General features: G+C 26.1%; 1 protein-coding gene and 2 long non-coding RNA genes across 4 annotated transcripts; all 3 read left to right on the top strand.

Annotated features, from left to right (window-relative positions):
- Nucleotides 1-5: 5 nt before the first annotated feature.
- On the top strand, nt 6-3523 carry LOC146720938 (uncharacterized). Its single transcript, XM_085487621.1, has 5 exons — nt 6-57; nt 621-756; nt 1215-1296; nt 1941-2286; nt 3461-3523. The coding sequence occupies exons 2-5, from the start codon at nt 642-644 to the stop codon at nt 3521-3523; spliced, it is 606 nt and encodes a 201-aa protein (XP_085343747.1). The 5' UTR covers nt 6-57; nt 621-641.
- Nucleotides 3524-10918: 7395 nt separating this feature from the next.
- Nucleotides 10919-11790, top strand: LOC146720937 (uncharacterized). Its single transcript, XR_014925843.1, has 3 exons — nt 10919-10980; nt 11138-11203; nt 11315-11790. It is a non-coding gene; the product is annotated as an uncharacterized LOC146720937 (long non-coding RNA).
- A 2343-nt stretch (nt 11791-14133) lies between these two features.
- On the top strand, nt 14134-16079 carry LOC146720936 (uncharacterized). 2 transcript variants are annotated; one of them, XR_014925842.1, is made up of 4 exons: nt 14134-14521; nt 14611-14670; nt 15293-15335; nt 15423-16079. It is a non-coding gene; the product is annotated as an uncharacterized LOC146720936 (long non-coding RNA). The 2 variants fall into 2 exon arrangements; XR_014925841.1 differs by having other exon boundaries at nt 15293-15341.
- The last annotated feature ends 350 nt before the right edge of the window (nt 16080-16429 follow it).

Here is a 16429-nt window from a genome sequence, read left to right as displayed (position 1 = left end):
GATTTTTGGCTTAAAATAGGTCTTACTACATTGCTTGCAACGTATACTGTCAATAAGGTTATTCTAAATATTATCAACGCAATCTCGCTCCCACCTTCTCGCAAACGATACAATACTTAAGTATTCTTATTGCAAGATTTTCTTAAATCAAAACCCTTTTTAAAAAATCTATATGCATCCTTTGTCTTAAAAACATTTAGCATTATATAAAATAATCAATTGTTTTTAAAAAAATACTTTTTCTCACATATTTACACACATATATTTATAATTTAATTTATTAAAAATTTTTATTTTTTAACACTTTATTAGATATTTTAATTTTTTATGAAATTTAAAATAAAATAAATTAATCAGAAACTAGTACACATGAGATTTATTTAAAAAATTTGATAAAAAGAAGTCTGCAATATAATATCATGAAACAATATAATTAAAAAATATGTAATTTTGCTAATTATATTAATACAAAATTTAGATTTTATTATTATATTTTTTAATGAGAATGTGTTTTGTTTTAATTATGAAGTAACGTTAATAATATTAGTATTCAAATTTAATACAAGATACAAGTATTTTCAGAACGGTTATATCGATAAATTAATTATTTTTTTCTATAGGCTTATCCAGATTATCGAATAATGAATTTATTTGTTGTTCAAAATCAACATTACTCTTTTAATTTGGATGGTAATCATATGTGGCCTTCTACTTCACAAGATGACAGTTTATTGAAAATTCGCCAATCTATCAGAGGTATAACATAATATAATAAAATAGTCCGCGGTATGACATAATATTAACTATTAATATTATAAAATATGTGTTAAGTTGGAAGATAATTAATTTTTTATCTGAATTTTAATTAAATATTATTTTATAAAAGTACATACACAAACATACGCGGGCACGCGTTTACACACACCACGCGCGCGCGCACGCACGCACACGCTCACGCACACACACAGTGTCCGGTTTATACCTGCACATATGTAGGTACAGGAAATTAATTAAATAGTTTTTTAAAAATTTGCTTATAAATAAAATGATGAACGGTGCGGCAGTAAAAAACATTTCACTCTTACGCGATTACTACCTTGTATACATATACAATATAATTTTCCTTTAAAAAATCGTTATATTTTCAAGTAACCATCAAAATAAATATATATTTGTAATATATTTAATTTTCATAATTTTGATGTAAATTGTAGTACCTTTTATACTACGGATGATGCAACACATCCTCACAGAAGAAATGTTTCAGGAAAGCATAAGCACATATGCATATGACACGTGAGTAATACAATATAAAATATAATATCAAAAAGATAAAATTGTACACAACATAAATTTGTTATTTTTAAAGTAATTTTTGAAATAATTTTTATTCTTTTTATTTATCTCCTATATTTCATTATATTGTCTATAATTCTTATATCTTTTTTTTTAATTGGATTATGTGCTACATTTATTTTCTAATCTTATTTAACAGGTTTTTAAATATGTAACATTTATATCACTTCTCAATTACTTTTTTATTTCTATTCCTTATCTCGTAAATCGAGCCTTTACATTATTTTTCTTATTTTTTTTTGTTTTCAATTTCTTATTTGTTCTATTTTTATTTGGTTATTTTTTTATATTTGGTTTTTTCTTTTAATCATTTTATACTCTTTCAATACTTTGCTCAAATATAATCCGTATTAATGCTAAAAATACCTAAAAAATTAATAAAATTATTAAATTTCATTTAAATTGTGTTATATTATTTATTATTAGAATATAAATATAAGATATATAAATATATATATAAAAGTGCAATTTTATAATTTGCTTCTTAATATTTGTTAAAGTCTTTCATAATATTAATATTTTACAGACAACTTTAACATATTTGTAATGTTTTTTTATATATATTTTATGCTGCGTGAATTTAGCGAATCACATGATGAAGGCTTTGTGGAGCTTACGAAACATATTGCTTTAAAAAATCCAAATATTACTCAACAACTGACAAGAATGGAAGATTGGGCTTTGGAATATCATTGTCCCGTGATTAAAGCAGTACGAACATATCATAATAGAGAGATAATGAGCGAAGTAAATGTATCGATACAATATATCAACACATTAAAAATTGGCTGCATTCCTGTAACTTTTACTACGGAAGCATCTCTCGATTTTAACAATTTTACTCATCATATGGTATGCGTGTCAAAGAATTTAAAATTATCATTACCATTTAAAGAGGATGGTTGGATGATATTCAATATACACAAATTGGTAAATATCGACCAATGGATTTATTATGACATATTTCTCGTTTTTATTTTACACACACTATTGATATTGTTTTATATTTTTAATCTTTTATTCATTGTCCTATAAAAATCTGAAATATTCATTAAATAACTGTTATAGTTTTACAATGCTTTTTGTCATATTCTGCATTATTATGTCCATAATATTATATTTAAAATGTACGTAGATGTTTTCTATAAATAATATCAAAATTATTAAAAAGATAATTATATTTCTAAAATAATTTCATTTTATGATATGCAACAATATCTTGCATAGTTTCATTTTTTCCACTATTGAAGTATTAAAATGACATTTTTATAATTAATTTCTATATATATTATCATTTTATTTATATTCAATTTTTGGTACGTTTTTTTATTTATAATTTATATAAACAAAATTATGAAACAAAAATATTTGAAAATATATTCTGATAAAATTATTCAAAACAATAAAAATTGATAAAATTTATTTTCTATGTGACAGGATATTATCGCGTTAACTATGATGATGAGAATTGGCAAAGTAATTCAAAATACATAATATATATAATATATATATAACACTATTTTGCACAGCTTTATTTATTATTTTAATTAATTTTCTATATGTATTTGCATTTATTTATATGTATTAAATTTTTCTGATTTTTAAAGTTATAATTTATATAAACAAAAGTATAAAACTAAAATGTTTGATAAAAGTATTTAAATAATGAATATTTATAAGATTTATATACTATTCGACAGGATATTATCGCGTTAACTATGATGAGAGAATTGGCGAAGAATTTCAAGTTATTTAAAATCAGTATAATTACACGAAAATTTCATGCTTCTTAATCGTGCCCAAATTATCGATGATGCATTTCAATTTAATGATAGCAGGAACAACTCCAAATTCCTTGTATTCGCAGATATTAATATTCGTTATTTGCTATTCGAGAAGAAGATTATATAGCATGGTGATTACTATGTTTTTGAAAGCTCTGGAATACATATTTAGCACTTTTTTCTGTAGCTATGCTGGAAGATAAAATGTGGACGTCTTAAGGTAAATTTTAATAAATATTAATAAAAGTTAAACGAATTAACTACGACGTAACTAGCAATTTTATTTGATTATTCACGACGTTTCTAATAAATATTTACAGAATAATAAAGATTTAATTGTTACCAAAGCTGACAAAGGACAAGTGACAAGTGGTTATGAATAGAATGATTATGTGACTAATATGGAATATATTGTTAAGTGATTCGATGACATACATAAAATTAAATAAAAATCCGATTACACGTCTGACGACACAAACTTCATACGTTAGTAAAGTCATGGCATAATAATGAGATCCTTGATGATCAAACATATAAATTCTTCTGAATTGCACAATGGTAATTATTACCACGGTGTTATGGACTCCCGAAGAGCCATAAGAGCGGTATCCCATTGAGAATCATTGTGTCATCGTTAGGCAGTCCCTTTTATAATATTGCCAGTTTACATTCATGAGTATTAGTTAAGTCTGTTAGAGAAACCGGATTTAATGTTAAGGATGTTTGGACTTTTGTGAATACTATTAAAAATACAAGGGTTAATGACGATGACGTAATGATTTTCCTTAGATGTTTGTTCGTTGTTTACAATATTCCAAAAGATTTAGTTTTTTCTGCAATTGAAAGTCGTTGGAGTGACATAAATCTAAAAACTAAATTTAATTTGCAACAGTTCCTATACGCTGTTGATGTAATACTTACTTCAACTAGTTTTCAATTTAATGAGCAGTATTATGAACAAATTTATGGAAGCCCTATGGGATCCCCTCTATCACCGATACTAGCTGACTTAGTAATGGATGACTTGGAAACAAATTGTTTACATTCTTAAGTTTTAAGTTCAGACTTTTTATAGATATGTGGACGACATTTTTGTTTTATTTTACCTAGCTCTAAAATAAATGAAATTTTAAGTACATTTAATAATTATCATAAACGTTTAAATTCACACAATGAAATAGAGACCAATTCTTCTATTAATTTTTTAAATTCTACAGTTACTCCGCAATGGGAATAAATTGACAACTATTGGTTTAGAAAACACCTACATGTTCTGGCAGATACATCAATTTTCTTTCGAGTCATCCTATTAAGTACAAAATTAATACGATTACAATTTAGTAGACCATGCAATTTTGCTTTCTAACGAACATTTCATAATACGAATATTGAGATTGTAAAGAACATTTTAATTAATAATTGTTTTCGGATCATATTATTAATAAGTATGTAAATAAAAGAATTAATTGTACTGAATAACAACAGGAATGGTAACGGTCACAATGCGGATAATCACGACAGTTTGAGTAATGATTTAGATAATAACGTTAATGTGAATTCGGCTCAAGATAAGAATTATGTAATTCCACTCCCATACGTTTAAAGACGTTAGCGACAGTATTAAAAGATCACTTAATAGTGCTACCATAAATGTCGTTTATGAGTTGCCAAAAAGTTGAATAGGCTGATAAAACGAGGTAAAGATTTAATAATAATGATATTAAAACGAATGTAGTTTACAAGATAACTGTGAAAATTGTTAATGCATCATACATTGGACACAAACAAAAAGGACATTTATGCACTAGAGTGAAGGAACATGCCAGCAATATTAATTACATGAGTCTAATCATTCGGTTTTGAGCAAACACAGATGTGATTTTGGGCATAACTTTGATTGGAAATCACCGACAATTTTACATAACGAGAAACATGTAAGAAAGAGAGAGATTGCTGAAATGTTCTTCATAAAGAAGCATGACAATACAGTTAACCTACAGAAAGACACCGAGAATTTGACAAACATTTACGACAAAATAAAAAGATTGTTTAGTGGCGCGTTTCAAGTTTAGTCGTTGACGAAACATCATAACGATGGGACGTGTTCCTCTTTAATTTTTAACTTTTAACATCATAACGATGGGACGTGTTCGTCTTTTAACGTTTAACTTTCGATTTCAAATAACACCGGTGTGATGTTATGTTAACCTCGGTTTAATTGATGGTATGTTTATAATATTTATACTTATTTTATTAATTTAAACACTTAAATGAGTTTTCGTATGTTAAAAAATATTGTGTAACATTATGTTGTAGAAATTTCACTTGAAAAGGACCACAACCAAATGGTCGAAACGTCGTGAAATAATCAAATAAAATTGCTAGTTACGTCGTAGTCAAGTCGTTTAAGCTTATTTTCACCACTAGCGACAAATATTAATTTTGATTGATATTAATTTTAATTGATGTATTAATAAAAGTATTATATTTCAGATATTTGCATATACACTTATTAATTACAAAAAATTTAAATATTCAAAAAAATACCGCAACAATAATACATATTATTATACGTCGCAAACAAATGTGCTTTAATTATATCTTTTAAATATTATAAATATTTGCATAATTAAAGCATATTTTTCCATATATGTATGTATATTTGAACGGATGTACCTGCATAAATAAACGCTCGCGTCTATAAGTAAATTTGTATGTATGTTTGTCTTAAAGAAGAGAATTTTAAGAATATATTGATAAATAATAGAAAAATATAATAATTTTTATAAATGATTTATTAAAGTCGATCTGACTGGCCCCTACAAATCGTATACACACAACGTTTCGACCCTTGGATACGAGCCCTTATCAAGTATATTACTCAATTCATGTCTTTCACTTTAACATCTTGAAAGCACCGCTTGATAAAGGCTCGTACCTAAGTGCCAAAACGTTATGCGTGATACGATTTGTATTTACCAGTTCGATCAAACTTTAATAAATCATTTATAATTTTTTTAGCAACTTTATTTTAATCTTTTGAGATTTTAATAATTTTTAAATACATTATAAAAATGAATAAAGAAATATATATTTAACGATTTTTAGAATTACATAAACCAAGCATTATACGAGGGTACTTAAAAGAATCAAATATGAAGAAGTTAATGATAGTGACGACCTTAGAAAATGTTTACGACAAGAAGCTGCAAGATGGGCATGTTTTTCGGCGACTCCGAATGTAAGACCAGAAGCCAAAAAAAAATTAGTAAAACATCTCCAAAATTCTACAAAGCACAAGTAAATATTTTTATATTTTTAGCCTTTCTTAATCATTCTTGTAGGTATCGCCTATAATGTTTAAATATTTGATCAAGAGGTCCATATGCCCAATTTTATAAGAAAATTTTTTTTTTTTTTAAGAGTTAACTAGGCTCTGTAATTAAATTAAATTAAAAAATAAGAAGGCAAAAAGAGCCAAATCGCGGAGACAGGCGTATTAAAGAAACTAAATTTTTTCTTTTAAAATTTAATACCGTGCAAAAGGCACCAAATTTTATTTGGACAGGGCCCAGAAAAAAATTGGGGAAAAATTTACAAGAGTTTTTAAAATTCCATGTATCCCCTTTTCCCCCCCTAAAGAAATATTCCCGTCTTATATATGAAAATTTTATATTTATTTTACAGAGCCTTTAAAAAATCTTAATTTTTACACGCTGGTTAAAAGGGCGTATTTACCAACTTTAATAAAATAACAAAAAAAAATATAGAATCGAAAGGATTGAATAGCTCGTTGGAAGAGAGTCCCCGGAAGCGAAAGGTTCGGGTTCGTTTCCCCATTTTGCGACTTTGGATTATTTTTCTCTCGCAATTTTTCTTTGGGGGGAATAGGGGATACAGGGAAATTTAAAAAAAATCTTTTGTAGAAAATTTTTCCCAATTTTATATCTCCCCCCTTTTGCCAAGTAAATTTGGTGCCTTTGCAAAAAGGTATTTAATTCAAAACGAAAAAATTTGTTTCGTTAGGTAAGCACTGTCATCCCCGTTTTGGGGTTTATCCCGGGCTTATTATGTTAAAATTTAATTTTAATTTTAAAGACCCCGGGTTAAACTCTTAATATTAAAATTTTAATATAATATATTATAAAATTTAAAATTTTTTTTTTTAAATCAATTTTTACAAGTAACCACACAACACATTATAGTAAATAATTTATAATACAATATTTTAAATTTTAAAAATTTTTTTAGAAAATCGTAGGACCCTTTATATGGTAGCAAACCCCTTCGCCGAAAAAAATTTTTGGGAAATTTTATTGCATATGTAAATAGCACGGGGAGAAATTTCAATACAAAAATAATATAAAAAAAAAATTAAATGTTAAAATAAATTTGTTTAATAAAGAATTTATAAAGTCCCTTTTTTTTGGTTTTTTTGATTTATTCCTAATTTTTTTTTTTTAATTAAAATTTGAGACGCGTGAATTTACGATAAAAATTTTAGTGTTGATAAAGTCAACTATCGTGATAAATTACAAGGATTTCCGAAAAAAAAAATTAAAAACTAAAAATATTAATACACCCAAAAACATTTTAAAACAAGTCTTCTTCATGTTTAAATAAATTAATAAAAAATTTTTTAAATGTCCCCAAAAAATGGATTTTGTATGTAAATATGTAGATGCATTATTTGGGAAATTTCATAATAGGTTTTAGAGGAAGAACCTTTTTTTATCCTGTGAAAGCGGGGAAACGTAAAAATTCTCGAAATTAAAAAGAAACTCTAAGGTGTCTATTCCTAAAAGCCTACAGTAATCTATTATTGTTGTAACCCATCTTGCTTCCAAAAAGATAAAATTTTTTTTAGTTTAAAATTGCCTTATTCTGATCTTACTAGTTAATTTTAATTTTTTTCACTTTTCTATGAAAAATTTTTCCCTAATGAAATTGTGGTTTTATCGTTGTCACTTTTTTAATACAATTACACTGTTGTTTTCTTTTTTTGTGATTTGAATTTTTTTAAAAAAAAATTTTATTTTTTTATTTTTTCCCCTTAATCGTCTAAATTTTTATAATCTTTTTTTTTTAATTTTCATTTTGTGCTACGTTTTTTTTTCATCTTTTTTAAAAGCTTTTAAAATCAAACCCCCTGCTTTTATTATTTTCCTACTTCTCTATTTTTGTTTAAAACGATCTTCTTTATTATTTTTGTTTTTTTGTTTTTAACCTTTTTTTTTGTTTTTTTCTTCTTTTAACCATTTTATAATTTTTTCAAACTTTGCTAAAATTTAATCATATAATGCAATAAAGCTAATAAAAATTATTAAATTTGATTTTAAATTATGTTATATTTTTTATTTATAAAATAAATACAAGATATAAAATATAAAATAGAAGTGCAATTTTATATTAGTTCTTAGTATTTATTTTAATTTTTTAAAAATTAAATTATTACAGACAATTTTAACATATTTTTGTGTTTCCCTTTTTATTTTTAATATGTGTAAATTTTGCCCAAACGTCAAAGTTTGTGAATATTTGGAAAGAAATGTTGCCGGGAGAATAACAGATACTGATTTATTACAAAAATGGAAATTTTTGGAAAAAGAAAAAAAGGTCCTATCATAAAAAAAACGAAATTTAGGATATGAGCGAAAAAGTAAGATCGAACAATATATCGAACATTAAAAGACTGCCTTCCGTAAACTTTTTTCAGGAAAAGTTCCTGATTTTAAAAATTTTACTCATCATATGGTTTTGTGTGCGGTTAAAAAAAATTTAAATTATCATTACCCCTTTAAAAAAGGGTGGTTTTGGGTGAAATTCCCCTACAAACAAAAATTTGGGAAAATCGAAAAGGACTTAGACTTATTTCTCGTCTTTATTTACAAAACATAATTGACATTATTTTTTGTCTTTATCATTTTTTTCAAGTCCTTTAAAAAAACTGAGATATTCATTATAATAACTATAATGTTTTAAAAAAGTTTTGTGAAATATTCGCATTATTATATAGATAAATGATAGTAGTAAATGATAGATAATTTTTTGTGCTTTTTAATGGGAATTACAAGGCGTTTTAAAGGGGGCCCGGCCCGTTTTTGGACAATCAATAATCAAAACTCATTGTCAGTATATCCGGCCTTTTGCGACCCACAATTAATTTTTTTAATTTCTCGATTTTTTTCAAATCTCGGGATCAAGAATTTCTATTTCTGTTCCGGAAATTGCGGGAAAAATCGAGAATAAAAAAAACCTGTCAAAAGACAAAAAAATCAAAAAAAAAAATTTAAATTTTTAAAAAATTTTTAAACATTTAAAAAATTTTTTTGTTTTTACATTGTTTTTACAAAATCAGTCTTCGGTCAAATCAGTTTTCTTTTTGTAACAAAAATTTAAAATTAAAAATTTTAAAACATATTAAAATAAAAAAAAATTAAAAAACAAAAAAAAGCAAAAACAAATTTTAATTTTTTGAATTTTTAAAAAAAAAAAAATAAAATACTTAATTAAAATTTTAATAATGAAAATTAAAATTAGCACATTTTAAAATTAAAAAGATAAATAAATAAAGAAGTTGTTTTTGAGAACGCCAGACAGAATTAAAAAAGGTAAAATTTTCTCCGCCCGTATGGCGAATAATTTATTAAACGTTCGCCCCTTTTTTAGTCCTTATCAAGTGATCTAGTTTAACCCCTAGACAGAGTTTATTAATAAAAAAAACCCCAAAATTCTTTACTAAAAATTACAAAATGATAAAAAAAAGAAGCAAAACATACTTGTAAAAATAAGAATAAAATTTTTAATTTTAAGATGTCAGAACGAACATAGTGTGGGTTTTGCAACAGTCAAGACTTTAGACGATTTATTGGAGACAAAAGCCCTTTTATTTTTTGTCGTAGATATTTAGACTGTGGTACCCTTTGTAAATTTAATAGCGTTATTTTTTCCCTTTAAAAAAAAAATTTTTCGCGATTTTTCTTTTTTTTACGGCTTTTAATATGCAAAAAAACAGGCAAAGTCCAGTCAAAAATCACAAAAAAAAAAAAATTTTACATAAAAAATTTGAGAGAACAGTACAAAATTCGGGGGTTTCCAGAGTAATCGGAATGTTCCTGTGTTAATCTTAAATTTTATTTTTCCCAGGACGATATTATTCTTTTTACTTTTTGCGTGTCTACGGCAAACCAAAATTTGTACCTAAGCTTAAAAAACAAAACCTTATCTGGAATATTTTCCACTAGTTCCCCAAACCCACTTAAAATTTGTCAAGGTTTTTGAAAAGCGAAAATGTTTTTTGTTTATGCAAATTTTCCCCAAATTTATGATAGACTTTTTTTTATGAGAGATTTAAGTTTAAAAAGTTCTTATTTAATAATTTGTAAAAAACGTTTGATTGAATAAATAAAATTTTCCAGCACGACGAGAGAAAAAAATTTTACCTTTTTTTAAAATTTGTCTGGCGATTTTAAAAACGTTTTTTTTTACGTCGGACCCGGATATGGGGCCCAAAAGGGAAGGTTTTTTTTTCAGATTCGAGAAGGTTCGGTATATCATAAAACATTTTTTAAAATTTGGGTCAAAACAGGGGAAAAAGATTATTGCGTGGGAACCAACAATAATTTTTCTGTTAGATTAGAAGGAAAGAGTTTTCCTCCTTTTTAATTTTAAAAAAAACATATTTTAGAAAAAAAAAAAAATAAAGAAAAAAACCCTATTTGGTACCAAAATGTATTGTGCTTTTATAATATATATTTGTTTTTTCGTTTTTAGATATGTCGATATAACTGTAGCATTTACTGTTATTATTAATAACATATATACCGTAAATCTATTTCAGGTAAAAATTTTACATGTTTATATATGTATGTGTACAAATCGTGAGAATAATGCGACATTAACAATTATTATTTAATATTAAATAATTTTGATAATGTTACATAATAACGTTGTTTATTAATAAAAAAATAATACAGTTAAAAAATAATACATTTTAGAAAATAAACAAATACGTTGAATGGTTGAAGGATAATGTACACGTAATTACTGAAATAAAAGAAAAGGTAAATTTAATAAATATTATTATGGAAAGCAAAAAAAAAGCAAAAATCTTGTTTTGTCTTATTAATTTCTAAATATTTATATTTGTTTATATATTTGTTTATATATATTAGGTGTTCATAATGCAGAATTCTGATAAAATTGGAAGCAAAATATCATTACGCAAGAATCAACTCGAAAAACAAAGACAGTATTTGAATAGTATTTTCTATTGGTAGATGTAAAAAAATTGCAGCTTTGCATTGTGTGTGTGGATATACTTCATATTAATAATTTTTATATATTATATGTATTATTTATTTTATTGCTTTAATTATCTTATTAATTACTGAATATTAATTTTATATTAGTTTTGTTTATTATATAAAAAGTATATATTAATTTCATTGTGCAAATCTTTGTTTATATATATTAGGCTTTCATAATGGAGAATTCTGATAAAATTGGAAGCAAAATGTCAATTCGCAAAAATCAACTCGAAAGACAAATGAATAAGTATTTTGATAGGATGTTTTATTGATGAAAGTAAAAAAAATTGTAGCTTTGCATTGTGCGCGTGGATATACTTCATATTAACCATTTTTATATATTGTATGTTGTATTATTAATTTTATTGCGTAAATTATTATTTATTTAGATGTATTACTATTCGATGCCTCTGTATTTACAAATCTTTATGACTACATGCATCAAGCTTTTCATTTTTTTGTGAATTTGCTTAATGTAATTGAACTATATATTATTGCCTGTGTTCACAAGAAAATATAATATTACTATAAATTTTATTGTTAAATATCAAATAAAAATAAAAATGTGTAAATATATATACATATAAATTTAATTGTTAAATGCACTATCTATTAATTTTGAATTACAAATTGACTTGTTTTTAATTTTTAGGTGAATTAATAAAAATATATGTTTATATACGCACACACACATACACATGTATTAAATATTATAAAAATTTACAGTCAACATATTTATATATATATACGTGTTATTAAAATCGTTATTATCTACATTATATATATATGGTTGTATGTGTGGTGTGTGTGTGTGTTGGCACATATAAAATAATAATATTATATATTATATATTATGTATATATTATATAGATCATATTATATATTAATTATATAATTACACATACTAATAATTACACTACAATATAATATATTAATAAATGAATACATGTATATATAAAACATGTTTGTATAACTATAAGAATTAGTAATATGTTAAAGTTATATATCAACTAATTATAATTATGTGCTTATATGTTCAATATTTAAATATCTTTTACATTAAATATGTTATTATATAAAATTTGTGATTGATTAATATTTTTTAGTTCACATTAAATCACAACACAATTTCTCTCTCTCTCTCTCTCTCTCTCTCTTTCTCTCTCTCTCTCGCCCTTCCTCTCTTGTGTAAATCAACATTTTAATTTCAATCTTCTTCTTCTTCGTATGCCTATCCACTAATGGATGTTTGCGATCACTTCCTGCATCCTCTCTTCGTCTCTCGCCACATGGATCAACTCCTCCACCGTGCGCAGTCCTGTCTAATATTTCGAAGCCAAGACAGTTTTTTGCGTCCTAATCCTCTTTTCCCTTCGATCTTTCCCTGTATAATTCTTTGTAGCAGCTCATACTTTGTATTACGCATGATGTGGCCCAAGTATGCCGTTTTCCTCCTTTTTATTGTAGTCAATATTTCCCGATCCTTGCCCAATCGTTTCAAGACATCTCCATTGATGGTTCTCGCCGTCCACGGTATCTTTAGGACTCTGCGGTAGACCCACATTTCGAATGCCGTCTATTCATTTCAGAAACTTTCAGTGTCCATCCCTCCATTCCATATAGAAGCACTGACCATATGTAGCACCTAATGAATCTCATTCTCAGATTTTGATCGAAGTCCGTATTGGTGAGAACTTTTTTAAATTTCATGAATGCCTTGCGAGCCATTTCTATTTGGCATTTTACTTCCATCTCCGACGTCCAATCCTCGCACATCCACGTTCCCAGGTACTTAAATCTATTTACTCGTTCTATCGGTCTGCCTTCTAGTTTTAAGCTAGCGTTTCTGAACTTGTCCGGTTCTCTGGTGATAACCATGAATTTTGTTTTCTTAATGTTGATGTTCAATCCCATGTCTTTACTGTGCTGTCCTACTATGTCAAGAAGTTGTTCTAGATCGTCCATGTTGTCTGTAATTACCATTGTGTTGTCTGCGTATCGAATATTGTTTAGCCATTCTCCATTCACTTTTATGCCCTTCTCAATATCCTCGAGTGCCTCTCGGAAAATAACCTCAGAGTATAGGTTAAACAGAAGGGGTGAGAGAACACATCCTTGTCGGACCCCTCTGTAGATTTCAACCGCGTTGGTTTCTTCCCCGTCAATCCTGATTCGTGCCTTTTGATTCCAATATAAGCTTTCAATACATTGAATGTCCTTTGTATCTATATCTGTTTTTCTGAGAACCTTCATAAGCCTATGATGTTGAACTTTGTCGAACGCTTTCTCATAATCTATAAAGCACAGGCATACATCCTTCCTCTGGTCATAACAATTTTGCACCAGGGCGTGTGTTGCTACTATTGATTCCCTCGTGCCTAACCCCTGTCTGAACCCAAATTGTGAGTCGCTGAGGTTTCCCTCGCACTTTTTAAAAATTCTTTAATTTCAATAAAATTATTTAAATAAAATATCAGTTTTAATATTAATATTTATTAAATTATATTACATAACTTTCAAATTGTGCAACATAATTCGCCGCTTATTACTAATATTTTTAATAGACAAAGATATACTGCAAAATGTGTTAATCGGAATTTTAACTTAATTATATTTAATTAATTCTCCCGACTGCTGCCAACCGTAGGTTGGCGAAAAGAGAGGGAGTATGCGTTTCATCGAGCCCGGATCGGTCGTGACCTTAATTCTCGATAACTACTGCATAGTTTTATATCAACTTTGGAACATAAGTTTCTTATTAATCAAGGAAGGTTTAAAGCGTATTATTATCGTTATTTATTCTATTAATAAAAAGTAAAAAATGAGTATTATTTCGTCAATACGGTCTCTCATTGGCTGCTGTGTGAACCTAAGAGGAAAAATGATTCACCAATGAGATTCGTTGTAGTATCCGGATAGGGAATGTTGGTGACATTGGTATATACATCTCGAAGTAATAATGGCGGGACTGATAGGATAGGTTAGCTGTCACCTGTTGCGTGTTATTGTCAACAACAATATTAAGTGAAGTGTATTATTATGGATATATCTCAAGAAGATATAAATAAAGGAGTAAGTTTCTTCTTTTATATTTATTGTTTTTTTCTTTATTTAGGATATTGTTATTATTATTTATTTATTGTTTCTTTATTTATATGTAGGAAGAAGATACTCGCTTGGAGATATCTGAAGAAGAAAACATTATTAATAATAGAAAACGAGTAAGTCTTGTTATTAATAATTAATAAAAATATATAATATAATTAATAATATAATTAATCTGTTGTAGTCATAACATGGCTATATGAATTTATATTTGTCTGCGTAGCCACTTATTTGCTATTAAATTTGCTGCGTAGCCACATTGCTATAAATATCCACATATATAATTGTATAAATGTATATAGTTATTTTCTCTCTTATTTGTATATTATATAATAATTATATAATTAATTAAAAATATGTATACAAATATATTTATAGTTATACAAAGATATTAGCTTACGCACCAATAATTATGGCAATGCAGACAAATATATTAACTTACAGAGCCAATTATCTACTACAAAAGATTATTCACATATGTAATAATAATTAAGGCTATACAAATATATAAACTTACTTGTGATTACATAATGTATAAACTTATATAGCCATAAGAAAGTTAATATATTTGTCGAAGCCATAATTATAACTGCGTACAAGTTTACGTATTTGATATAAGATATTGTTGTCATCTGTCTTTGTCATCTGTCTCTCTCTATCTATCAATCTATCTATCTAGCTATTTTTTTTATTTATCTCTCTATTTATATTATATTATATTAATTAAAAAAATTGTAGCAGAAAAATATTTGGAAAGAATATAGAACATTGCAGTCACATGGTGAGTGTATGTGTGTCTTTATTATTATTATTATATTATATACATTGTAATATATATATTACATAATAAAAACTTTTACATGTGTAGGATGAAGAAACAGAGAGACAAAAGAATGAAGAAACAGCATAAGAACAGCAAAAAGAAGAGTAGCAGGAAGCTTGCGGTACATATATGGGCAGCATAGTTGCGCCGCACTCTAAATGTGCATGTTGGCAGCAATGTTGCGTCTTATTATCTGAAGAAAGAGTAGAGGAATCACCAATGGCCATAATATATGATTATAATCACAAGCAGGAATGAGGAATAGAAGAAACATCATGCTACTTTGTAATAATTGCAGCTAATAACATGAGTCATACGAATATACAGTAGAAATCAAAAAATTATTTTATAATATACAAACATTCGTATTGATTAATGATATTAACTATATATTCATATTTATTATATTCATCGAATAGTTATTATTCATTCATGAATATAATATAAATATCTCGGTGTGACATGGTGTTATTTTGCTGCAAGAAGCAAAAATTGATTTCATTTGACATCTCTGCAGTGATTTTCTGCGCAGACACTTATTAACGCTCGATGCTATCATGTAAAATGTATTTTATGTATACATGAAGATAGTACGCTCGCGCTTACAGCTTTTAAAAGAATGAAATAATTAATTAAATAAATTAGAAAAAAAAAAAATTAGAAAATAATAATATTTTTTACAAAAAAAAACTCCCGACTGCTGCCAACAAAGTTTTAATGTTTAAATTAGAAAATAATGTTTAAATTAGAAAATAAATAAAAAAAAAATAATAAAAAAATTAGAAAATAAAAAAATAATAAAAAAATTAGAAAATAAAAAATAAAAAAAAAATAAATTAGAAAATAAAAAAATTAGAAAATAATAATAAAATTTTTTACAAAAAAAAAACTCCCGACTGCTGCCAACAAAGTTTTAATGTTTAAATTAGAAAATAATGTTTAAATTAGAAAATAAATAAAAAAAAATAATAAAAAAATTAGAAAATAAAAAATAAAAAACAATTAGAAAAAAATATAAAAAATAAAAAACAATTAGAAAAAATTAAAAAATT

This window comes from Nylanderia fulva, unplaced genomic scaffold, assembly GCF_048542155.1.
Source record: "Nylanderia fulva isolate GAGA-0341 unplaced genomic scaffold, ASM4854215v1 Scaffold580, whole genome shotgun sequence".
Taxonomy (NCBI): Eukaryota; Metazoa; Arthropoda; class Insecta; order Hymenoptera; family Formicidae; genus Nylanderia; species Nylanderia fulva.
Note: the sequence above shows the minus strand (reverse complement) of the source record. Positions and strands in the feature narration are given on the sequence as shown.